General features: G+C 46.5%; 1 protein-coding gene across 4 annotated transcripts in view; it reads left to right on the top strand.

Annotated features, from left to right (window-relative positions):
* Positions 1 to 24,790, top strand: part of RBBP6 (RB binding protein 6, ubiquitin ligase) — a 334,867-nt gene that overhangs the window by 28,946 nt on the left and 281,131 nt on the right. For all 4 annotated transcript variants that reach the window (XM_086940457.1, XM_086940459.1, XM_086940458.1 and 1 more), the window contains exon 3: positions 1,911 to 1,947. In XM_086940457.1, coding sequence (XP_086796583.1) covers positions 1,911 to 1,947 — 37 coding nt within the window. The remainder of the gene's footprint in view (positions 1 to 1,910; positions 1,948 to 24,790) is intronic.

Genomic DNA, 24,790 nt, shown 5'->3' with positions numbered 1-24,790 from the left:
TGGGTGCATGCCCATGTGGCCCGGTGAGTGGTCCAATCTGACGTGGGGGTCGCAGAGTTATGTGTATAGTCTCTTATCATTGGGGTGGAGGCTGCGCCATATATCCCTGATCCCACAATCCTCTAACCACTCTGACATAGCTCCTGTCCCCAACCCCAGTCCTCGGGCTAGAACGGACCAATCCCAGCGTCCATAACTAAATTAATTTTGCCACCCACCACCACCAAGAAGTCTGGCGTGTGGAGATCCTCGGCCAGGGCCTCAGTCAGGAACTTCTCCTGATGTTCGTTTGGGGAATAGATGGAGTCTAACTGGAGGTACCGATTGTAGCCTCATACCTAAGAGGCGCCCCTTAATCTCTGCCACAGAGCCCACTATGGAACCCCTAAAGCGTTTGGAAATCCAGATTGCCACCCTGCCCTTCTTACTCTTCCCCCGAAGACCAGAACTGCAATAGGAACCCACTGGATTGCATACGGTGTACGTCTTGGTGAACCAGGTGGGTTTCTTGAAGTAAACTTGTATCTCCCTCTGAATGCTCTGCCTTCCGCTTGGTAGGATTGGCAAGGCCTCTGACATTATAGCTAACTACCTTAACTTGCATCTGGCTGGAAAGAACCGCAGGGCTTTGTCTTGCACTTTGGAGCCGAGAGAGGGGGACAGACCATGGAAGGGAACCACACGGGCAGATGTGACTGTACGGACCCACCCAGAAGGGCCACAAGTAAAAACCTCACCAGAGAATTGATCCACAAAAAGGGAGTCCGGGAAACGTTCAATAGTGTTATGCTTAAGTAGTTTTATTGTAGCTTTATGACTCTCCACAAACTGCACTATTGGCATGCTGCAATGGAGCTAGGCCCCGGCGGCCCCTCTCGCCGCGTGCCAACTGCAGACAAAGGACTTTATGCTGCTACTGGGGATTGCCCACGTACCGGTGTAACTGATCAAACTCCGTGGGATGGCAATGCTCCCAATGGATCCGCTTCGCAGTTGCACTGGTGTGTTAAGCTCCAATCTCGCAGGAGCGTTGCCGGGTGTCAGTGACTCAGAGTTCACCTTGAGCTCGCCGTGGACACCGGAGTCGGATCTCGGGGGCGTAGGCGTAGCAGGAAGAGGTGGAGACACAGCAGGAGCCTCCTGGAACTGAAGCTTCCTCCTTTTTTAGGAAAGGAGAGGGCAAGTCCTGCACACTGGTACGCTTGGAAGTGTATCTAGACAACCCAGATGCAAGGCTATCTGCATCAGAAAGAGGTGAATCATTATCCTTCAACCTCTGTAACCACAGAAGGAGACGCCCTTCCCTGTCCTTAAGAGTCTTGGTTGAAAGAGTCCTGCAAATGTTACACTTGCCTAACTCCTGTTCTGGATAGAGGCAGTAAATGCACTTTTTGTGAGGGTCCTCTGAGAAGAGCTGCAACTTTCCAAAATATTTCAATGCGCAACACGTTTCTGGGTCTGTTGGCAGTATCTCAGAGGTTAAACTGTGGTCTCCAAATACCTACCAAAGCTGGATTGCTGCCAGTGCCAAACCAATCACTTGTCTACCAGTACTCACAAAATGTATATGTTTGGGGTTCAGTTGCATGTCATGACGGAGTTTATAAATTGAACACAGGTTTATCTGAGCTGTGCCTTTTTGAGGCCAGCAGGTCTGGGACAACAGACCTATTGTAAGTTGGCAAAGAGTTAAATGCTCGCTGTCAATTCAACCGTATGAATGTCAGCAAGTCTATCTTGGGCTTCCCTCTGCCTTGCTTAGAAAAAATAAGTGTAGCATTAAAATGGGCAGACGTGCTGTGGAAAAGCAAACTGAATGCTATTCATTATACAACAAACAAAATGAAATTGTATAGTTTGCAGAGGTCATGTCCTTCGTCCTAACTGCTAATATTTTTTTTCTTTCCTAGAACTCGAAGTGAACCAGTGAGTGGACCGTCAAAAGCAGTATGTAAAAACACAATACAACACTTTTGCTACACATTACATTTTAAAATACAACCATTACTTTAGCTGTGAGCCTCTACTAAAGTTTTTAACTTGCATTTTCCATCAGCCTTTACTTTTTGTTGTAAATACAATGTATTTGGTACTTTAAAAGGATTGCACATAACTAGCTTGACAATCTCGATTCCTTACCAGTGGTATTTGTATACAAATGACCTGTATTTCATATTGAATTTGCTAAGATTTTGCCAGTCTGATTTGGCATTGTAAAAACAATGTATGATCGTTTGAAGATCAAGTGGTTTTTAACATGCACAGAAATGAGCATGTGATTCTGTTCGACACCTGTCTGTCTATAGTTAGTAAATATGTATGTTTGTATAGGCTGTTGTGTGCTTATGTTATTACAATAAAGACAACATTCAGTGTGTGTTTTACCATGTACACGATGTGTAAAGTAGCCTGTTTCAGTAGAAGTTTTTTCTACTCAATGATTTTTGTTTATGGACACATCACTGTTAAACTGAATAGTCTTGAATGACAATGGCCTCAAGTATATCCTTTAAGTGATGGGTAAACAATCCTCTGTAATGCCTCATTTTTAAATTTAGTCTTCAAGTGGTAAATTTAATAATGAGTGTATATACTCTGTTAATATGGCTGGTGAATCGAACGCCCTTCCCATTGAGATTTCTCATCAGTCTTGCATTCATATTGCATCTATGCAATTCGTCCACACCACACTTGGTTGCTATGAATGGGAAAATGTGAACCCCCCCCCCCCCAAAAATCATACATTTCACATGTTCCCTTTAGGGGTATTAACGTAAGATGGATTTAAACATTTTTGTTCTTGTTTGAGCTTCTCATTTCGTGAAACTTTATAACCAGCCATTGCAGTCTTTATAGAGCAGTGCTAAGCAATGTGTGTTTTTCGGCTCAAATTGCATATGGTATTAATCCTAAATGAGAATAGTGTGTAAGGCAATACATTGTTGGCTCTTCATATAAAATTAGGACCAGAATACGATTCATAAAATTTGTTTGAGTGGCTTACTGTTCCTGTTTTCTAGAAAATGAACTTGGCTGTAGTTATTTGTTCAATAAACACTTCAGCCGCTTACATTTTAAATACGTTTTTCAGTGTATTCAAGACACGTCGAAATTTATGCCACCTGGTGACTGTAATGCGTTGCTGTGAAAAAGGTTCATTGATGAAAAGAAAACTATGCATTTTTATTTCTTGCAGAAACATTTTTCTTTTGTTTACCACATGTGTATGAATATGAATCACATGTTAAAAATAAAAGTTAACCTTCATTTAGACTTGTGTGTCCCCTGGCATGTCTGTATTACATTTCTGAGTAGCGTTCTACTGTTGCTAAAGTCTCCAACCTTGTTTTCGGTTCAAATGAATGTCCTGGACTTTGTGCATTATAAAATAATTGTTAGGGAACAACATTGTCTGTTTGTGCCTTAGGAATACTCTCAAGCGTGGGATAAGTCTTATTTGGAAAATTGTTTTGAAAGCATTTTACAAGCTGATACTTTTTCTTGTGTGTATTAAGTCTTCTCTGAAGAACTTCATCTCAAGAAAACTCTTTGGAGAAAGTTTATTACTCATTACTTCATGCTAGCAATTTTCTTTTCACCTGTGAGGCCTAAACGTTGCTGCTGCTGGGTTCCAGTTGTTCCCTTTTTTTGTAGCATGGAGTGTTTTGCCATCTTTATTTAGTTGCGTTCTAAATAGCTGGGGTGACTTTAGTTTCACCGAAGTTACGGACTGTGGGAGCTTTCTCCGACTCAGTTTTGCTCAGATTTTCAACTTTTTGAATACCATAATTCTGGCAATTCCTGAATATCCCCATAAATGGCATATTTGCAGTACTTCAGGTGCAAATGGCTTATATAGGAAATATCTTCATAGTGCATCGTGGGGAACACCACCTATCATGTAAGTGGCAAATATTCATTTAGACTTTTGTTCTGGTGCTTTGTGTTAAGTCCGTGTTCAGTACAACCCAGATTCAGTAACTAAGCACTTCAATGCCTCGTCAGTAGTAAGTCCTATAAAAAACCAATTGCAGGACAATAACGAGTTTGCCATACTTTAATCTTCGTTCACCCTGAATCCTTTTTTTTAAATTGCCCGTCTTAAGTGCTTAAACACAACAGTAACTTTAGTGTGACATGCACAGATGGGGAATTGTTACAGTAGGCAGTTTGTTTCTAAAGTCTTTGTCCCCATTACTTATTCCAAACCCTTCTGGAGTTACCCGAAGTAATAGTTTAAATGTCATATTGTCAGATACATTGCAATTCCAAACCAGTATCTCCTCCTAGAAATCTGTGAAGAAAAAAGTGGCTGGATAGTTCTCAAAACAAAAAAGATAGTTTGTTGATTCCATGATATGCATGTCTTTGGTTTTAGCAGTGTGGGTTGAAAACCCGAAAATGCTGTTTTTTACTGCCTTGGTCAGATTTTACCACTTGCAGACTCGTGCAAAACTAAAATGCAATGGCATCTGTGAGGATACCTTGACCGTGGTATTTGGAAATGTTGTCAGTCATAGGCAAGGCAGAGCAGTGACGGACTACTTTTATACTCCAGCAACTACATTCCATTTCTGCTTTTAGATCGAGCCTGGGCATCGCATCTGCTGCTCTGCGAGGTGTGCTGTATTGAGGGGACTAGAAGCTCAACCGACTCCCTTTTTTTTTTTTTCTTGGCTTATTATTGTCCACTGTAAACTGGTTCTTCGTTGGTCAAAAGACTTGGTAGTCCCTGCTTAGTACCGCCACGTCTCATTTTTTAACCTCCCATGGCGTCACCCCGTTAAGTGTGGTGTTGCTCGGTAGGCTTTAATTACAACCTCGAGCACTATTTTTTCAAATAGCGCTGCCCTGCCTTCAACAGCAGGCAGGACACACTTTCTCTTAACGTTTTATTTTATTTTGATACCACATGTTTGCAACGCGATAGGTCTTGCAATTGTGAGTTTAATATATTGACATTGTATATGACAATGCCATTTATTTTTATTTTAAAAACCTACAAATAAAAGGCATTGTCATTTTCAATGCCATTAGCTCGAACTCTCATAAGTGCAAGACCTATTGCATTGCAAATGCTTGTTCTTTTAAACTGCTGCATGCCTTAGTGATACACCTGCCTATATATGATGTCCCCCCAGCATTTTCTACTCCTTAATCTCCACAGAGTTTATTTTTGTGCCGATACACACTCCTGTGCTTTAGCTGCTGAAGTGGGATATTTTTTTTGTCTTTGGTATTTTTAACACTTATGAGTGTGACCAGTAAGACTTTTCACAAGGCACGTTGACTCAATCTTCAGATCTTAGGCATTCTGATCCTTCATGGAGTATGGAAACGCTCGGCTACATTTTTTTTCTTTTTTAATATATCCTTTATTTAGTTCACAGGATAAAGAAAGCATGAATTGTACAGTATTTCGCAACATTAAAACTCAAAGTTGCATACATGGAACACGGAGCAAAACATAAGGTACATTGTTACTTCACAGTGAAATACTATGATGGAATCCTAGCTCAATCATGCCTTCCTCGCTATTATGTTGTAAAGGAGAGGTTAGGATAATAAGAACTGGGAGGTGTGGGGTTACCAAACTTGGAAGTGTATGGCGTGTGGTGTGATGGACATTTGATCATGCAGTGGGGGGGGGGGGGGTCAGAGGGTGGTGTTGTGGTCGCCCTAGTAGGACAGAGGGCGATGCGGAAACAGCGGTGGATGTGCTTCGCGGGGGGGGCGGGCGGCAGTGCTCATCCCGACTATGTGACGGGAGTGCCGGCGACGTGGCCATCATCATGCCTGGTGTTGTGCACCGGTCTCTGTGTTCTCTGCTTGGGGAGGTGTGTCCTGTGGGTTCTTCTAGTGTCTGGAATTCGCTGTGGAAGGAGTGTAGCATTTCGTCCCAAAGCGCCATGGAAACGCTCGGCTACATACTCTGACATGGATTTCATTGTCTGTCTCTTGCAACTTTGCAGAAGGCCAAGCTATTGAAATTCTTCTGCTGACCACCTTGTCCTGCTGATTGGCGCAGTTTTCAGAAGCTAGCTTATTACAGCCACCACCAGTGGTGTAGATGGTAGAGCTCTGATAGTTGCCTATCCTTGTTTCCTTGTCTGCTCGTTACTTAAGGCCACGTGCACCGCCTAATGTCCGCAGCACCTTACATTGTGTTAGTCTTATCTCTTGATTCTAAAAGATTTGAAAATGAAGTGGGGGTTTTTTTTTTTTGCCCTTTTGCCCTCACCCTTTTCTGTCTGCGTGGCCAGCGCCCCCACCAAAAGTTAAATCTTTTTTTAATTTTTATTTTGGTTGCTATTTTTAATACACTGGCTTGCCTTTAACTGTTCAAACCAACAGCTTGGTTTACATTCTTACTTGGAATGCTGGTCAGTGAAGCATCTACACCTGGAGGTGAATCCTGACTCATTTCACTTTTCTCCATTCCAGACAATAAAATACATAATCGTAATTCTCAACAAAAGCCACAAGTGTATCCTTTGGCATACCTTATGTATTTGCCTAAAATTTCTCAAAGGAAGTTATCTTAGTTGAGCTTGTGGCACCCCAGCTAGGAATAATCATGCAAACAATAGATAATTCTGTCAGCTGGGAATTGTTCCCTTTGCTGTTGCAGAACAGCAGTGTTGCTGGATCACATTCTACGGTCCAAGATAAGGAAGTATGCTCCTGGTGAGACATGTCCTCCTGATTCACTGGACCGTCCAAGGAAAGTGGTTGGAAAATCTTGTTGCATCAGTATGTTCTTGGCCTTCCATATTGCTTGAAATTAGTTGAATACAATATTCTTGTCACACTATTTTCATTCAGAGACAGCATATGTAAGACAATCACAAGCAGGGGGGGGGGGATATTGCCAACACCAGGAGCAACCATGGCAAACCTGGATCTGCCCAATCTCTTCCAATAACATTTAGGGGCCTCTAGTAGATTGTGGTGGGCTGATCTAAAATTACACTTGGGAATGTAGTTCTGGATTTTAGAGGTCACAAAAGTTGATCTTTTACTGTTTCGGGATTTAAACACGATACTCAGTTTTCAAAAGCTTCCTGTGAGCAACTGGAAGCCAATGTAATTTTACCATCGGAGGTTTAAAGTGGCACAAACTAGGCTGATGCCAGACCAGTCTAGCTGCCTGGTTTTGAACCAGCTGGAGCCTCTGACTCCATTTCTTAGGGAGTCCCAAGTGAAGAGGGTTTGCATAATCAATTCAAGACAGGACCAGGGCGATTATGATCTAGATGGTAGCCTTTGGTGAAGTATATCCTGATTTGTTCATGTTTATTTTTTGGAGCTTAAAGCAGGACAGTTAGGCTTCATCAAAAGGCTACTATTGCCAGTGTGTTCTTTGTTGGCCGTAGTGGACGATGATTTGCCTAAGGGGGGGGGGGGGTCTTATCTGTGTTAGCTGTAAATTAGAATTTGCAAATAGAATAAATCTGTGCAAAAACAAAAAATTGGACCTCTAGAACACAATCAATTTTTGTTGAGGGTGCTATTTTTCTTGTACATTTTTAAAGTTTCACTGTTCCATGGTCTGTTCACTAGTTTAGAAATATTTTTTGTTGCTTTTGTGATAAACCTATTCTTTTCGTTCGCTAATGCATGTGTTGGAGTGGGAAATGAGCATGGTTTACCAGGGTGCAAACATTTTAGCACCTTTGCAAGAAAAAAATGCAATTGCTAAGTGGTATCTGATGGTGTCTGTAGTAGGAGTAATAATGGGTGAAAGCTGAAACTTTACAGTTCCATTATTCTATCTTTCTGAAGTCTATGTTGCTGAGAAAGGGAAGGTCTCGGGAGCATATCAACCAAACCAAGTCTTTCTGTAAAGCAGTTACCCTCAAACTCTGTGTATTGAGCCACACTTTCCACAAAGTTCTTGATTTGGTTCTCAAAGGAAGGTTGGTCTGACTGATGTGTAGAAATGGGTACCATAACGTTCTAAATAACACTGCTAGATAGAGACCCCTTATTACTTTGGATTCTCTGGCCATCATTTTGTGTCCACCAGCAAAATGGATCCAACCGCTGAATTCAAAAACTCTCCTACCTTTGTGGGTTTTTTCAATTACCACTGCAGTTTACTTCAACCTTCCAAAGCCCCCAGGCTTGTCTTCGCTGTTGTCACTGCAGCTTTTCTCCACCAAAGTTTAAAAAGCTGATGCTAGTTATGATCTTGAGGACTTTGTTGTGATGGGGAAGCTTACTACTTGTTTAAAGAAATGCCACCGCAACCAAAATCACTGCTGAGCAGGCTGTGCCTGCAGTGTGCAGAAGAAGCTCCCATGTTTGCCTGTTGGACATCCTTCCATCACCACCTGTGTTCTTAACCAGTCTGAGGCAGTAAGTGAACTGAAGCACAGCTCTCGTATCCATACTTCTCATTTCACTACAGGGGAGAGGAGGCATTACTATATTTTTAGCTTTGGTGAACTCTTGTTGAGATTCGCCCAAAGTTTCAGCCGTATGGGCAAATCTGTCTGCTACTGGACAGAGGCAGCCAAGTTAGTGAGACTAATTTAGAACTTGGGGAAAAAATGTCAATGGATTAGGCCATTTTGTGTTCTGTTGCTCCACCCCGTCACATTTCAGGTGCTAAGAGGTATCTAATAAACTTCTAAAATAACCAAATATTTTCACAAAAAATTCAATTTTTCAGCCGTTGTAGTGTTTGGTAAGACCTAGTGTCCTTGAACAAAGTGAATATAAATGGATACTTTCATACATAAGTATTTGCTACTAGCATTACAATAGACCACCTTAGTTTCCTAACTTCTTGATATTGTACAGGCGGTGCCTTCCATTGCATGCATGCAAAGGATTAAAATCTGCATGCTTGGGATTTGAGATGACTGCTTTCAGTGAATGACCCACTGATAGTTTGTCTTCCGTAGTTGTATATAATGTGTGTGTGTAAAATATATCTATATATAACATTTCCATTTTGCATGTTGTAAGTTGCCTGCCACACATTTAGCAGCCAGTGTATTTGTTGGTTAAGCTCCGTTTTTAAAACTGGAATATTTTTTCTTGCTTCTGAGTCTTTGTATAGTGGGGCGGGTCTTATGCTTTGATCTTTTGCCTACATTTTTCTTCTTCTGTTGCTCTTTGCCTGGTCCTCTTTCTCAAATGTTTCCTAGTTTATAGTGAAACCCTTGAAATCTGTAAATTGAGTATTTTTCATGCGATTTTATTTATTACTAGCAGCCCGTCCCGACCTTGTCCGGGAGCAATCAGGCCTCCCGCCCGCCCCGACATTGTCCAGCAGCCCGGGACCCCGCCCGACATTGTCCAGCAGCCCGGGCCCCCGGCCGCCCCGTTCCCCGCCTGCGTCGACCCTCGCCTGCCCAGACATTGTCCGTGGGTTTCCCGGAGCCTTACCTCAGCCGCCGCTCCTCCCCCGCGCTCCTCAGTTCACCGCTCGTCACCGCTCCTCCCGCCGGTCCTCACCGCCTGTCCGCCGCTGGTCACTGCTTGTCCGCCACTCCTCCTCGCGCTCCTGGTCGCCGCCCCTCCCAGCGCTCCTGACGTCAGCACGCAGGTCGCGGCCGGCGCTACTTCGAAGGGACTACTTTTTTTTTTAAGGTACATTTTTTAAATAACGCATATTTTTATAGTTTATATAGCCTATGTCCATCTGCACACCCTCATGATTACAATGATGTGTCGGGTGTGTGAATTGGCACTATGGTTCCCGAATTTACCCACCTCAAAGGTTCAAAGTTCTTGCTTTATAATAGTAGTATAGATAGTAATTGATGTGGACAAATCTAATCCTACAGGATAGTGGGTCTGTGCAGTAAACATTTTAAGAGATGGATAAACTAATGCTGGCGCCCCTACAAATGGTTCTCATGGTTGGTTTACAGTACCTATACCTCCTCTGAAGGGAGTGAGAATTTAGATAGCTCCTCTGAAGGGGGTGAGAATTGAGATAGCTTTGCAGTGGTGCCCATATGTTCTGCGGGCACGACTGTGCGGGCATTAGTTCCCAGTAATCGGAAAACTGCTTGTGCCAGAATGCTGCAACTCTGAGCCCTGCAATCATTTGCGGGCTGCGCCTGCGGCCCCAACAGATTGCTAACCTCCGCTTTGCCAATAAAAGCAAAGTCACCGATTTCCTGTGCTCCACAGGCACTCTCCACACGTACCCCAGAAAGACGAACAGAGCGGAGCGCTCAAGTCCGCAATCAGTCATCGATTCCAACACATCAATAATGCATTACCAATATCTCGCACTCCCAGGCCAAGTGCAGAAAAGAGGCCTCCTGTGCTCGGCAGCGCACACATCGCGCATCCTCACTTAATCCAGCTCTAGTGGGGAAGTGTGGCTCGCCGATTAAAGCGGCAGACCCTGAGGCAGAGGTCTGGTCCGGAGAGGCAGAGGTCTGGTCCGGACCAGGGTTCAATCCCAGTCGCGGCAGGGTCTTGTGCGCAATGTCCTCGGACCCGATAATTCTCGTCTCGGTGCCTACTCTAATCATGGGTTCCACTCTGCAACTCTGGGCAATAGCTTGCTTAATCTCCACACCGGCCCTAACAACGCTAGGATGCCTGGCTTCACCTTGGGGGTGCCAGGAGTGGACACCTCACAGGAACAGGCCAGGAAGGGTTCCACAGCGGTATTCGTACCGTGCTTAGAGACCCCTGGGTGATAAGCGCTATACAAATCCAAAAACATTTACTTACATTTACATATTCAGCCGCTCAGGGATATTTTGTACAGCCTATGAAAACTCGAAATGGATAAGTTGCTCTTAATAATTGAGTGACATCTCCTTGATCTGCGCCCAACGGTAAGTCCACTTGCCCTCCTGAAAAGTACATCCCAGGATCTTCTCGCGCTGTGGGAAAACACAGCTGCGATGCACACTGCATTCCAGAATACAAGCAGTAATAAGTTTCCTTGGCGAAGGATTCACCTGAAAATCCTCCAGCTTCTGGAATGTTGGTGACGTCACTGGGAAGGAGACCAAGTGTGCGCAGTACTGCTCTTAGCTGATATGTTAGCCTCTCCATATTCCCAGTGTGGCTGTCCCCAAGCACAGTCATTAGTGATGAACACACACAGTCCGAGAATGCCCACCCCATCGTTTGGAGCTTCTGCAGTCTTTGGAACACCCCTGCCCCCGCAGTAAAGGGCAACTCTGGGTGTCTGGTGAGTGGTATCGAGGGGGCGAATAATGTCTCTAAACATGCTCTGCACCTAAGCTCTCGCCACACCTATACTGTGCAGCCTACCGTATTAACCTCCACACGAGGTCTTTTTTTGGGGTCCAAAAAGCACCATGTGTAATGGTATCTGGTCCGCCTGATCACTCTGGGGTGGTGTGTGCCATGAAAAGGGTTGGGTATACCTAATAGTATCCAAATTGGGCCTGAGCGCAGTTATAATACGCCATATCTGGTGCGCCCATGGCTCCCTGTTCAAACGGCAGTGTAAGAATCTCCTACGCAACATAGGGCTGCCTACCCGCCAATGCCAGAGCGATCAAATTTGCGCGTAACCGCTGTTTAAATTCAGCAGTGAGAGGGAGCGGCAGGTTAACAAACCCATATAAGAACCACCATCTTTTGCGATGGCCAGCGGGCCTGCCAGAGACAGTGGGAGTGTCTCCCACCTGTTCAATCTGCTGTCCAGCCAGTCTATGTATTATGGCTTGCCTTACTTTTTAAAATTCTTGTGAATTTACGAAAGCCGTAAATCTGTGCTTAATGCAAGAACATGTACAATGGTTCACCTTTGAGACTTTCAATAAAAATTGGGCCCATAATTATGTCTGGCGTTAACAATTACCCTTTGTGTTTTTTTTGTTTTTAATTTAGTCTTTCTTCTATTGTCTGGCTTCACTGTGAGTGACAGTATTCTGCGTTTTCCAATTTTTGTTATCATGGGGAGGGCCATTCAGCTCTCACACCATAAGGCTTTACAAAAAGCATGCCAAAACAAGATACAAATTGACAAAACCAAAAGGCTGACCACCAATTCCAGACCTACTGGCTTTGCAAATGCTCGTTTATTTTCGTTTCCCATAATCTTAACTGGTTACACTGATTTTCCATTATGAATATTTTTGGGAAACGCTAGCCTACATAAACACATTTTACTAAATGATACTGCTGAGAAATTGTACCTAAAATTGCACATTAGTTTACTAAAATTCTTTTCCTATTAGCATTTTTTGTTAATTTTATTTTGAAAGTAAAGAATAATCAATCTTGCTTTCAAGCTTTTGCAGATATGTGCAGCTAATCGAAGAGCATTCTGGGGGCATTAAACATAACCTCATATTTCTACACTTTGAAATCGTGTGTGCAATTTTTTTTACTTGAACCACTGTCGGTAGTGCAGTCCGAGCTTACATCATTTACTTAGAGCGCTCTCCCTAATAATAAAGGCTTTGCTTTAATAAACCATAAAAACAAGTTTTAACTGCATTAACATATGTACACAAATATTGCCTTATCTGCAGACCATGTCCTTCCCTGATCCATTGTGTGTTATTGCATACTGGCAACCAAAGGGTTTGAGCTATGGGGGTTGACCCTACTTGTCCCCAGGACAAAATGCACCTAAAAACCTGTAGCCCTTGACCCCAAACAATATTTCCTGGGTGTCGGGCTATAGGAATTTCACATCCCTGTGATGCCGATACAACGAAAGGAGGGTAAATAAGTACGGCCGGTAGAGAGCAGTCTTCTTCATGCATGGTCATGAAGAAGGTGCAGAGGTTGAGAGGTGCTCGGTCCAGGAACGAAGCCGCACTGATCAGGCCTTAGCACCAAGGCCAGCAGGGGGAGCAATCGGGTCACCAGCAGTTTTGTGAGTATTATTATCAAGATTGATGAGCGCCTCTTTTTGCCCAGATAGTGTCTCTGCATGCGGCCTCCTCAAATGACCACTATTTTTTTTTAATTCGCTCAGAGGTTGCTAGTTGGTAGGACTATGGCAACGAAAATTCGAGCAATACCAAAGCATGATTGGAGACAGACCGGGCTATATGGGCAACCTTGAGCACCCGTGTCCACGTTACAAGCTAATAATCCTGGACCAGGTGGGACCCGCCGCAGGGACACAATTGCCCTCATAGCTGTGTGAATGTCCACTCTGCCAGACGTCCACCAGCTCCCGGTCTTCCATAATGGCCTGCAGCTGCTCTGCTGCCTCTGGGTGGGGCCAACGACAGTCACCAAATCTGTCCATGGGCGGATCTAAGACAACATTGGACCCCCCCCCCTCCCCACCCACAAAATGGCTCCGGTGCCTCACTGAAAAAATTTGGGTGATCCGCATTTGGTCCGTATACCGATACAAGCCTGACTGTTGCCTCCCAAGCTCTCCAGCAACGATTACATATCTCCCCTGTGGATCGCATAACGCGATGCGTGTTTGCCATAGAAGCCCCTTCCTAAAGATGATAGCTGCACCTCTGGCATAATTAGAGTAGCCTGCTATAAATTTCTTTCCCATCCAGCCCGACGTAGTCGCGTGCAGCTAGTACTTGTGAAGTGTAGCTCCTGCAAAAAGCAGATGTCCGCCCTGTGTCTATTGAGATATGCAGCTAACACTCTCCCCTTTTGGCAATCATTCAATCTGCGTACATTCCACGTTACTGCTTTTGTGGGACTTTTTGGTGAAATCTAGTAAGAGTATGGAAGGCCCATGGTCTACACATTATGTAACTGATCTAACATCTTGTTCTTTTCATTTATAAACTGGCCATTCTCCTTGTGCGGTTTCAGGTAGGACTCACCTGTGCACATTAATATTTTTTTCACTGATTTTCCTCCTCCCGAAGTAAGCAGGTGAATAGGACCTCTAGAGGAAGTTGGGGATTACTGACCCTGAGGAATGCCCCAGACACATATGGGCTTCTAAGATGGGTAGAAACATGTTGGCCCGATTCTTAAGGTGTGTCAGTCATTGCTTTTATATCACCACCCCCACCACATTTTAACCCCACCTAGTATACCCACTAATGAAGGCAAATAGCTGAGACACATTAAAGTACTTGTAATTCACATGACTCCCTTTAGTCTGCCCTGGAGTTGCACTCCTCAGAGGTTTGCGAGAGGTTGCAGACGATTAGGCATGACAATTGTGTGAGGCTTCCCCTTACATAAGGAAGGCCTCCCCTCCCTTTAGCAACAGGGTATATGTGACCGTCCAAGTGGGACTTGTTGGTCGTTTGTCTTCAGGCAAGAATACCAATTGTGTATTCTGCCTGCAGCTGCTGTACTTTGTGGTATTCTCTTCCTAGGAGGGTTTACGGTGTATTACCACCTCCTCTCTTGAATGTGTTGTGTATTCACAGAAGAGCCATGAACTGTGAGAAAACACAAGCAGCATTGTGGCTCAATTTTTTAAAATTTTTCTACTTTTTTTATAGGGCACGAACCAGATCCGTGAGGGTATCGGAGCGCTTTACATGATTAAGGGGAAGTATACAAGTGTAGGGTCGGGAAGGATCAAATTAGGATATGTAGGGGATAAATTATACAGGAAAAGCATGCTGCATGTTTAAAGACCGGCTACATGTGATATTAAAAATTAAAACGGGTAGATACAATGTACAAGAAGGCACGCAGTCTCAGGAGTGCAGAAGAGGTATCATCCGTGGAGGCCATGGATATTGCCACGGTGGAGAGTGGGGCAAGTCAATGCGGTGACTGTAAAGTATTCGTTAGGCGAGGTATTTTCCCATTAAGAAGGTTTTCATTGCCTTAAAGTGTGCCAAGGACGGAAGTCTTCTAATGGCGGGTGGGAGAGAGTTCCAAATTCTTGTAGGTTTTGTTCTTCCGGAAGCGTGCAGGTTGCAGCAGCAGGTCTTTGGCAGATCAAGAGTTTCTTGCTCCTCCAGATACCATGAGTTTTTGTGCGATAAATAAAGGGGAATTGGAGAAAAGGGCTTTGTGAGTAATGCAGGCCAGTTTAAATTGGATTCTGGCCTCTAGGGGAAGCCAGTGCAGGGCTTTGAGGTGGCGGAGGTGTGGTTGAATTTCTTTGAGCCAGTTAGGAGTCTGGCGGCCGTGTTGAGACAGGCTTTCAAAGGGGCCAGAGAATTCTTGGGTAGCCCTGCGAGAGTAGAGCATCCATATTCAAGTCTGGAAATGACTAGTGCCTGGGTTGCTGGTTTAAGGTCGACCACATCGAGGAAGGGTTTTAAGTTTCTTAAGTAACTGAGGTGGAATCTGGACGGTTTGGCCATCGAGTTTATATGGCTGCGCATGTTCAGGCTGCAGTCGAGGGTTTTCCAAGAGATTTTGCTCAGTCAACAATGGTAGGAGGGCAGTTTAGTGCTGTGATGGTCTTGATCCATTCCTGGATGTCTGGATTGGGTTTGGGTGGGGAGATGAGGAGAAATTCGGTTTTATTTGCGTTGATTTTTAACTGGTTGACGTTGAGCCAGTGGATTGTCAGCTTCAAGGCCTCGTTCAGGGAGAGAATGTCCTCGGGGGGGGGGGAGATTTTTATGTAGATCGGAGTATCGTCTGCTTAAATAAGGTAAGAGATGTTGGCGGCACGTAGCACCTCGGTGAGCGGTTCAAGTTAAATGTTGAAACTAGAAGGGGAGAGGGTTGGTCCTTGTGAGACTCCAACTGGAGAGGGGGCGGATAGATTACCGTTGATGAGGACTCTCTGTGATTGGTTCTGAAGGAAGGATCTAAACCATTCAAGGACCGTGCCATCCAGCCCCATCCTAAGTTTGAGACGTACTAGGAGAATTACGTGGTTAACCGTATCAAAGGCAAAGGACCGGTCTAGAAGGATTAGGAGACAGGTTTTGCCTTGCTCAAGGGCTTGGAGGGCATAATCTACTATGTGGAGGAGGGTGATTTCTGTGCTGTGATCAGGTCTGAACCCTGATTAAAAGTAATCTAGCAGGTGAAAGTTGTTGATGTGTAGGCTTAGCTGCTGTTGCGCACAATTTTTCAGAACTTTGGCAAGGAGAGGGATGTTTGATATGGGTCTATAGTTCTCGACGGAGGCAGGGTCCAGGGTTGTTTTTTTTTTTTAGGATGGGGATAACTTGGCCAGCCCTGAGCGAGTCAGGAATTGAGCCCTGTAGGAGAGAGGCGTTGGTTATTGAGGTCCAGGAAGGGATAATAGCCTGAGAGGCAGAAGCTACGCAGTTAGAGGGGAGAGGATCATTAAAGTGATAGTTCGGTTTTAAGGAGGCAAGCATTCTCGAGACAGAATGTTTGTCAAAGGTTTTAAACTTGGACCAGTGCACTAGGTTTTTGGGTGAGGTTTGTAACGACAGCACGGAGAGAGAAAGTGGAGCAGGCAGATTCTTTTTTTTTTTGTGTGTGAAATATTTTTATTCGCATTTCAAAATAATGCATCATAACTTTCACTAAGTATACATAATAGATTTTGCACAGTCACAAGCATAGCTTAGTTCAACAGTTGAGGTAGGAATTCTCACAGCATTGATTGTTCTCAAGGTCCTAATCTGAATCCGAGCTAGTATCTTCATTATCAGAGGGAGGTTCGCTGATGTTTCCTCTGTACTCATTCCATGCCCCCCAAATTTTACTCAATTTTTTAGGACCCCCCCCCCCTGTTGCAAAACACCGCCTTTAATGAAATCCTTGCTGCATCCATATCCTGTTTGCAAGCCGCCAATGTAGGCCTCTCCGCCCCACCCCATCTCTGTGCTATGTTTCTCTTAGCTATCAACATACCCAGCGTCATCCAACCTTGTCCCGAACATGTGAGATCATTGGGCTCCCATATATTTAAGAGGCATCGCCTAGGATCCGGTAGCAGGGAAACTTCCTCAGCTTGAGACCTAGTTCTCATCACTTGTGTCCAGTAGTCTGCTATTCTTGGGCAGTCCCATATGGTGTGATGGAAGGTCCCTTCCTCACCACAACCTCTTAGGCAGTATGGGTGTGCTATCCGTTCCATCTTATGCAGAGTTTTTCTAGTGTAGTATGATCGATGTAGTATTCGTAACTGCACTAAGCGGAGACGCGAGGGGATGCCTACTTCTTTCGGGGACGCCAGCGCCTCTTGCCACTCTGTCATGAATTTCCCCACAGTCATGAGACCACGTCTCCCTCAATGGACCTGTTGGGTCGGGTACATTATTTACTAGCTTACGATAAATTAGGGAAGCTGCTTTTGATGGCATGTATTCTGTCAATAGTCTGTCCTCGAGAGGGGACGCTTCTGGGACTTCTGATTCAGGCGTCAGTGCTGTCATTAAGGCGTGGCGTATCTGTATATATCTGAATTGTTCTGATGAGGCTAACTCATATTGCTATCTCAGGGTCTCAAAGGGTTAGTACTTGTCCTTTCTGCCACATATCCCCAATCGTCGATATGCCAATAGCATCCCAACGGTCTAAGCCCCTGGTGTGCCTAAGCTTCCTCAACCTCTTCGTGTCCCACAATGGAGTCAGCTGTGTCAATAACCCCCGCCATCCCAACCTGGCCTGTGCTGTATGCCATATTGTGAGTGTGCTTCAACGGCCCAAACTTTGAGTTTATCGTAAAGGGCGGCCAGCATACCAGACAGTCCCAACTGTGCTCTGTATGCCTGTAGAGCCGGTTCAGATTGCGGAAGATGTAACCACTGATTAATGACTTTTAACTGTGCTGCCCAGTAATAGAGAAAAATGTCCGGGAGCGCTATACCACCATCGTACCAGCTTCTTACTAACTTGGCCTGTGCTATACGCGCAGGCCTACGACCCCATAATAGAACCGACACCTGCGCTGCGATTGTTTTAAAGTAGTTGGTATGCACGGGGTACGGTGTGTTTTCCAAAATATGTAGAAAGCTGGGCAGAGCCATCATTTTAAAAAGCTGTGCTTTGCCCAGCAGAGTCGGCGGTAGCGATTCACAGTGACGTATGTCACGTTTGAGGCAGTCAAGAGGGATTGCAAATTGTGTTTGTAGAAGTCTGCATAGTTAGCCGTGATGTGAATCCCTAAGTATTTAAATGTACTGCTTGCAGTCTGCAGCGGGCAGTCGTCCGGTAAGCGCGGCGGTGGGCCATGCAGTATGTACATGGTGGATTTAGACCAATTAATAGAACAACCGGACGCTCGTCCATAGGCTGTGCAGACATCCAAAAGAGTGTTAATAGAACGCTCAGGGGAGGTGAAGTACAACAGGATATCTTCTGCATACAGGGAGATCCTATCTTCCCAATCATTTGTCCACTTAAGGCCCTTGATAGTAGGTTCCCATCTTATCCACTCCGCCAGAGGTTCCAAAACTAGGGCAAATAGTAGCGGTGACAGCGGGCAGCCCTGACGTGTGCCTCTGGCCATGGGGAAATCTGGTGACATATGACCGTTAGCAGTGACATGTGCCATGGGCTTTGCATACAGTAGGGGGATCCAGGCACAAAACCGCGGGCCAAACCCCAAATGGTGCAGCACCGCAAATAGAAATGGCCAATGGACCGTGTCGAACGCCATATGTGCTTCCAGCGAGAGTATTACCGCCGGTTCTTGGAGGTATTCCGCACGCGCCATTACTCCATACACTCTCCTCAAATTGAGCGCTGTGTTTCTGCCAGGCATAAAGCCAGACTGGTCTTTTTGTATGAGTTTAGATAAATGTGGCGAGAGACGTAGCACTAGCAATTTAGCGAGTATTTTGGCCTCTGTATTCATGAGGGAGATTTGCTGATAAGATGTACATTGGTCTGCCGGTTTCCCAGGTTTTAATATAGGTACAATAGTAGCTGTGTGTTGGTCCGGTGGAAGTTCCCCAGCCTCTAGGCTTTCAGCAAACCTATTTAGCAGATGTGGTGCAATCAAATCCGACATTTGTTTATATAATTCAACTGGTATGCCGTTGGGCCCCAGCGCCTTGCCCGAATGTAATGCTTTAATAGCTAGCATCACCTCATCCGGCGTGAGGTCCTCGTCTAAGGATTGTGCTTCTTCCGGGGTTAATTTGGGCATCTTAAGGTCTTTGACGTATGTGAATGCTTCCTCCTCCGAGATTGTTGAATTTGAGGAGTATATTGTCGTGTAATGTTTTGCTAGCATGTTTACTATCATGTGTGGGTCTGTAGTAGGTTGTCCTCCCACCACTGCAAGCTGTGTTATCCATCTGTACCGCCCTTCCCATTTGTCTAACCACGCTAGTAGCTTGCCTGCCTTGTCTCCAACATCATAAATTTTGTGTCGCGTATTTGCCAGTTGTTGCGTGACCACCACAGTCAAGTGTGCTTTGTTGGCGCTGCTATGGGCCGCTGCAGGGGTTGGGTCATTGGCGTGCTGCGCCTCCCCATCAGTTACCGCCGTTTTTAAAGCTAGAAGTTCCGATTGTCCCTCACGTTTATGATTCACAATAGAGGCTATTGCCTGCCCTATAAGTACTGTCTTATATTCCTCCCATAATGTAACAGAAGAGGCCACGGAACCAGCGTTGTCCTGAAAACGTTTTGTCAGCGTTTTCAGTTCCTTCCTAATCTTGGGATTGTGGAGGTAGCCAGGACGTATCGGATAGGTCAGACGCAGTTTTTGCTGGTGGTGTAACTATTCAGGAGGGGGGAATGATCAGAGATGCCCCGCGGCTTAATTTCCACACTGGCGACACTGCCAGGGGCTCCCACCGACCCCATAAAATAATCAATTCTGGTGAGGCTATTATGTACTCATGAATGATATGTGAACTGACGGTCCAAAGGGTGATATTTCCTCCAAAGGTCCACAAGTCTCATAGCTGCTATGAAGCTTCCCAGACGTGATGTCCCTGACGTAGCTGGTCTTGGAGGGAATCTATCCACCAAATAAAAAGCCTCTCCAATAAGTAGTTCACCCTCCGGAAGCCCCAACAGGAATGCACTGAGATCCGTGAGGGTCGTCGCCTGTAAGGCTGGTGGTATGTAAACCGAGATAATATTAACAGGCTTCCCTTCCCATTGTGCATGTATAGCAGTAAATCTACCTGCGTTGTCGGATTTAACGATTAAATGGAACTGCTTTTTCACCAGTATACCAACCCCTCTAGAGCCCGAGGTAAATTCGGAGTGGTCCGCCATCTTAAAACCCCATCTGTCCAATGCCTTGGTAGCCGTGCCTGTGAGGTGTCTCTTGTAAAAGCACCACTGCTGCACCTCCCCTTTGTATGCATTGTAAAACCAGGCCACGTTTAATTTTATCACCCAGTCCGCGGACATTCCAAGTGAGTATAGACCGGGACGGGTTTATGACATCAGGCCCTCCCTGTGAACTAGCTTGAGTCATCCCCCCATCATCAGATTGAAGGGATCGAGACCTGCAAATGACCTGTTTGGCATTAAGACTAAGAGTTTCTGTGAGCAGTGATACCGTGCAAGAAAAATCACATCTGTGCATCGCATAAACATTAAACAAAAAACTTATTAAACGTACCCCCCCTCCATCCCCCCCTCCCTGCCTTGCGTACTCAGAACTGCCGCCACCCCAACTTAGCAGAGTGCTTAATATCCCCATCCTGAAACTTTGTTGCTTATATGAACAGGGGTGGGAAAGTCCAAGGAGGACCAAACATTCCCCTACAGTTCCAAAGTCCCGATCCACCATTATTACCATTGTCATTAGCCAGGGGAGGTGAGTCCCAATCGGCAGCTACAAGCATTGCATTATACAATAAACAGAAGGGGGAGATACTTCCCTTGTGCATGAAGGAATCATTCCCCGGAGTCCTTGTTCACATCGGCCTCCTCTCTTTCCTCCCGTTCTGGTTCTTCAGATTTGCTTGTCTTTCCTTGTTGTCTTCGCCTTCTGGCCTGTCGACCGGACCCCTCTGCCTGACGCCACCCTTCAAGCCAGTCATGTGCCGCCTCCGGCCTATCAAAAAAATAGGTTTTCTTGTCAGCCACCCCTCTGAGTCGTGCCGGAAAGAGCATGGAGTACGGCAGTTTGCGGGATCTCCGCGTCTTCTTCACCTCAAAGCTCCTGCGTCGCGCCACCACTGCCATCGTGTAGTCTGGGGAAAAAGGAGACCTCCGAATTTTGGATCAGTTTTGGGTGGCGCCACCCTTGCCGTCTGGAGAATGGCGTCTCTGTCCCTGAAATTGAATATGCGTGCCAGCACAGGCTGCGGATGGGCCCCAGGTCGTGGGGGTCCTCCTGGTACCCTGTGGGCCCGCACCACAGAGAAAATGTTTGAAAGGCCATTAGGCTGTAGTGTATTCTTTGAGAACGTCCACGTAGAGGTCCATGGCAGGTCCCCAACGATGCGAATATTATTGCGGCGGGAGCGCCCTTCCTGTTCGTCCAGCTTGTCCGCCATACGCCTATTGTCCTCCTCCAGTTGTGTTACTCTCTTAACTAGGAGTGCAGTGTCTGTAGTGAGTGACGTTGTCACCTGTTCCACCGCAGTGACTCTGGAAGACATTTTTTGCAGATCCGTCCGTAGGAGCGTGATGTCTGTCGAAATCGTACCCACCGTGGTCTGTACCTGATGCAGGGCCGCCATGACATCCTCCAGCGGTATTGTGGGGTTTCCCCCCTCCGCTCCTTTAGCACCAGTTCCCTTCTGATCCGGCAATGGGGGAAAGTCTTTAGCATAGGCACATTTTATAAGCTTGCTTTGTTGGGTCGCGCGATTGCCTCTGCCGCTCATCGTGAAAGGAACAGCTTCCACGGTTCCCTACCACACGTGTTACTGACGTCGTGAGTGCCGTCTGCGTTATAGGTATCCCGTCCGGTTGGAGGGTAGTCCGTTCTATTCCATCAGCAGGGGCAGATTTTGCCGCCATTCACTCCATCTCCCAGGGGCGGTCGTCGCCCTGCTCGGCCCCCAGTGCTCTCAACAGGCGTGTCGTGGATGTGTCCGTGCAAGCCCTAGTGATGCACACACTGCCAGCCCGGTTCTTGCACCGCCAATTCAGCACCCACAGGACCCCAATCGCGGCCTTTGAATCTTCCTGCTTGGACCGCCCGATATGGCCAGCCCATCCAGGGCCTTAATGATCTGTAGAGCAGACAAGCTGAGCGGGGGAGCGGCCAAGTTTTGCACCCCGCCCAAAAAGACCGCGTATGCAGGCCCTACAAGCGGACGCCGAGCTGCTGGGCATATATCCAGGGTATTTTGCGTTCAGGGCGCGGTAGTCCTCAATAGCGCCGTCTTCGCACTGTGCACATCGTAGTTTGTCACCAGCAGTCGCGCCAATATCATGCGCCCCCACAGTGGTGTGACACGCGTCCGCTAACTCCTGTCCTGCCACGCCTGGATTCCAACTGGTGTCTCACACAGCTATCCTGTCTGGGCCCTTCACACACTGTCAGTCCGCTCTGCGCTCATCATGCCATGCTCACCGCCACCGGAGATTAGTAGAGCTCTCTGAGGGCTGCCGCCAGTAGCGTGAGGATGAAGCGTCCGGTCCGACCACACCCGGAGCTCCAATCGCCGACACTCCGACCCATCTATCTGTGCGTTAGTCCCGGCACCGACTGATTATCCCCCACTTGCGGCTCACTGATCCTTAACGGTGCCGTCTCCGCACCCTGCACCACATGTAGACAGCCTTTGCACGTCCGTGCCACAGTTGCCACCATCAACACCGGGGGGGGGGGGGGAGGTGAGGCGAGTTTCCACCTCATCGCCTGCAGGCAGTTCCCGCCCCCGCCAGCTGTTAGTGCCTCTTACTGTCGGCGCTTAGATCTGCGCCGCCACCGTGCTGAACCAGCCGTGCCTTCCACGCGCCGGGGTGTCGCCAAAATTTAGTTTGGTGCTGGAAACGTGGTCAGGGGCCGCAGTTTTCCTTCCGCCGGTACTCCGTGCTCCGAAGTCGGAGGGGCTTCAGAGAAGGATCATCTGGGTCCGCTTCACCTCCGCCGCAGAAATATTCACCTTGGGACAATGTTTAAGCCGGATAACTGGTCGGATTTACTAGGGGAGTCGGTCTCACCCTCTGAGCTCCACTAGGTTGCGGCCATCTTGGTTGGCTGCAAGCCACGCCCCTCTAGCTGGCAGATTTTGATTTTGGTTGTGAGTAGCGGATTTAAGTTCATTTCCAAGGGCACAGATTTTGTCGCAGAAGGAAGAGAATTCCTCGCTTGATATTGGGGTTTAGGAGTTTCTTTGTTAGTTTTCGCTAGTTTGTTGGATTGGTGTTTGACCAAGTCGAACAGCTTGCGAGGTCGATTTTTGGTATTCTCTAGTTCAGAATTGAAGAGTTATTTTTTAGTGTTGAGGATTTTCTTATTGTAGGCATTTCTGACCTGGTGGAGAAGTTTTAGATGTGCTGCTGAAGGGTGTTTCCAGTATCTTTCAGTTTGTCTAAGGGATCTCCCCTCCTCTCCTCATTAAGGGATCCGCTGAAGTAATTTTAGTGGTGCCAGGTCATCCAGGATGTCGGATATGGTTGAGTAATGAGTCGCTAGGTTGTCAACAGAGGTGCACTGAGGGGGCGGGGGAGGTTTGCCACACAAGGCGCTGCCAGTTTCTTGTGATCAAGGTTCTTAGTGTCTCTAACCCATCGTTTGGGAATCACAGGTTGAGGTGTCCATGTTTTGTTGGTGCTGGGCAGGAGGTAGGTGATGGTGTGGTGGTCAGACCAATCGCAGGGGTCAATTGAGAGAAGCTTGACCGCTGATTCCTTAGGAATGATCCAGGCTATTGGCTCCTTTCGAATGAGTAGGGAAGGGAGCAGGCTTGGGTAAGACTCGATCGACCAAGAAGTCTCTGGCATTGACCTGAGGGTCATTTGGATCGTTCCAATTCAGGTTAAAGTCGCCAATGAAAATGTCATTAAAGTTTAGAGAAACCTTGGCTGTGATGATTTCCATGAGGAGGTCTGTAATGGAGTTATTCTTGCCTGGGGGGTGGTAAAAGATGTGAAGTTTGCACAGCTGAGAAGTGTTGGAGAACGGAGAGCGCAAGGTATTTGCAGAAGTCTGTAGGGTCCACTGGCAGTTCCGTAACAAGGAGGTTGGAGCTGCAGATGCAGGCAATGCCAACCCCTTTTTTCTTCGGATGCCTATCCATCCTTACGATGTTATAGTTGGGGCGGGACAAAGAGGTCTAGGAAGGGCGATTTCTTGAGCCAGGATTCAGTCAAGATTGCTAAGTCAGACTTATGGCTCAGGATGAGATTGGGTACTTCGGATGCATGCTTTACTGCTGACCGGCAGTTTATTAGGAGGCTGGCAAGGGATGGGTTGGAGTGATTGTCCAGGGTAGCAGCGGCGATGGGAACTTTAGCTAGGTTGCTGTTGACCACCCCTCTGATGCGGATGGTAGCTGATCTTAGGGTTGGTTGCAACCGTGCAGATGGGGAGTTCTTCTCTCAGGTGTAAGGGGCGTGGGGTTGTCAAGGCGGAGTCGTAACTAATGAGGAGGTCAGTCACTTCTTCCTCCGTGAGTTCAGAGGGATTGATCGTGCCAGTGGTGGGTTTGTAGGAGTGCACGGATTTCCTTCTCCGAGAGGTGGCAAGGTTATTTGCGCGGGTGCAAGTGCCTCAGGGATAGGGGCATAGGGTGAAGGAGAGGCTTCATGAAAGGAATGTGGGTCGCATTCTGTGAGAGCCTGAGATTCGAAAATGAAAGTTCTGCGATGTGAAGGAGGTGCTTTAGGTCCAGAATCGATTTGTGGATGCTCGGATTTAATTCGGAGGATCTGCAGTGCAGATTATCACTATCTTAGAGAGGTATGTTCTGGCAGGCAGGGGGACAAATGCAAGGGGGCAATTCTGATAGTATGTGCTGATAGCCATGGGGTGGGTTTAGACGGATGGTCAGTGTCCCTATGAGTGGAATGATTATGCGGACAGGGGCCGAAGGGGTGGGAGCGATTTCATCTGTCTGAT

Source organism: Lissotriton vulgaris, chromosome 10 (genome assembly GCF_964263255.1).
Source record: "Lissotriton vulgaris chromosome 10, aLisVul1.2, whole genome shotgun sequence".
Taxonomy (NCBI): domain Eukaryota; kingdom Metazoa; phylum Chordata; class Amphibia; order Caudata; family Salamandridae; genus Lissotriton; species Lissotriton vulgaris.
This window is presented reverse-complemented; position numbering and strand designations above follow the sequence as displayed.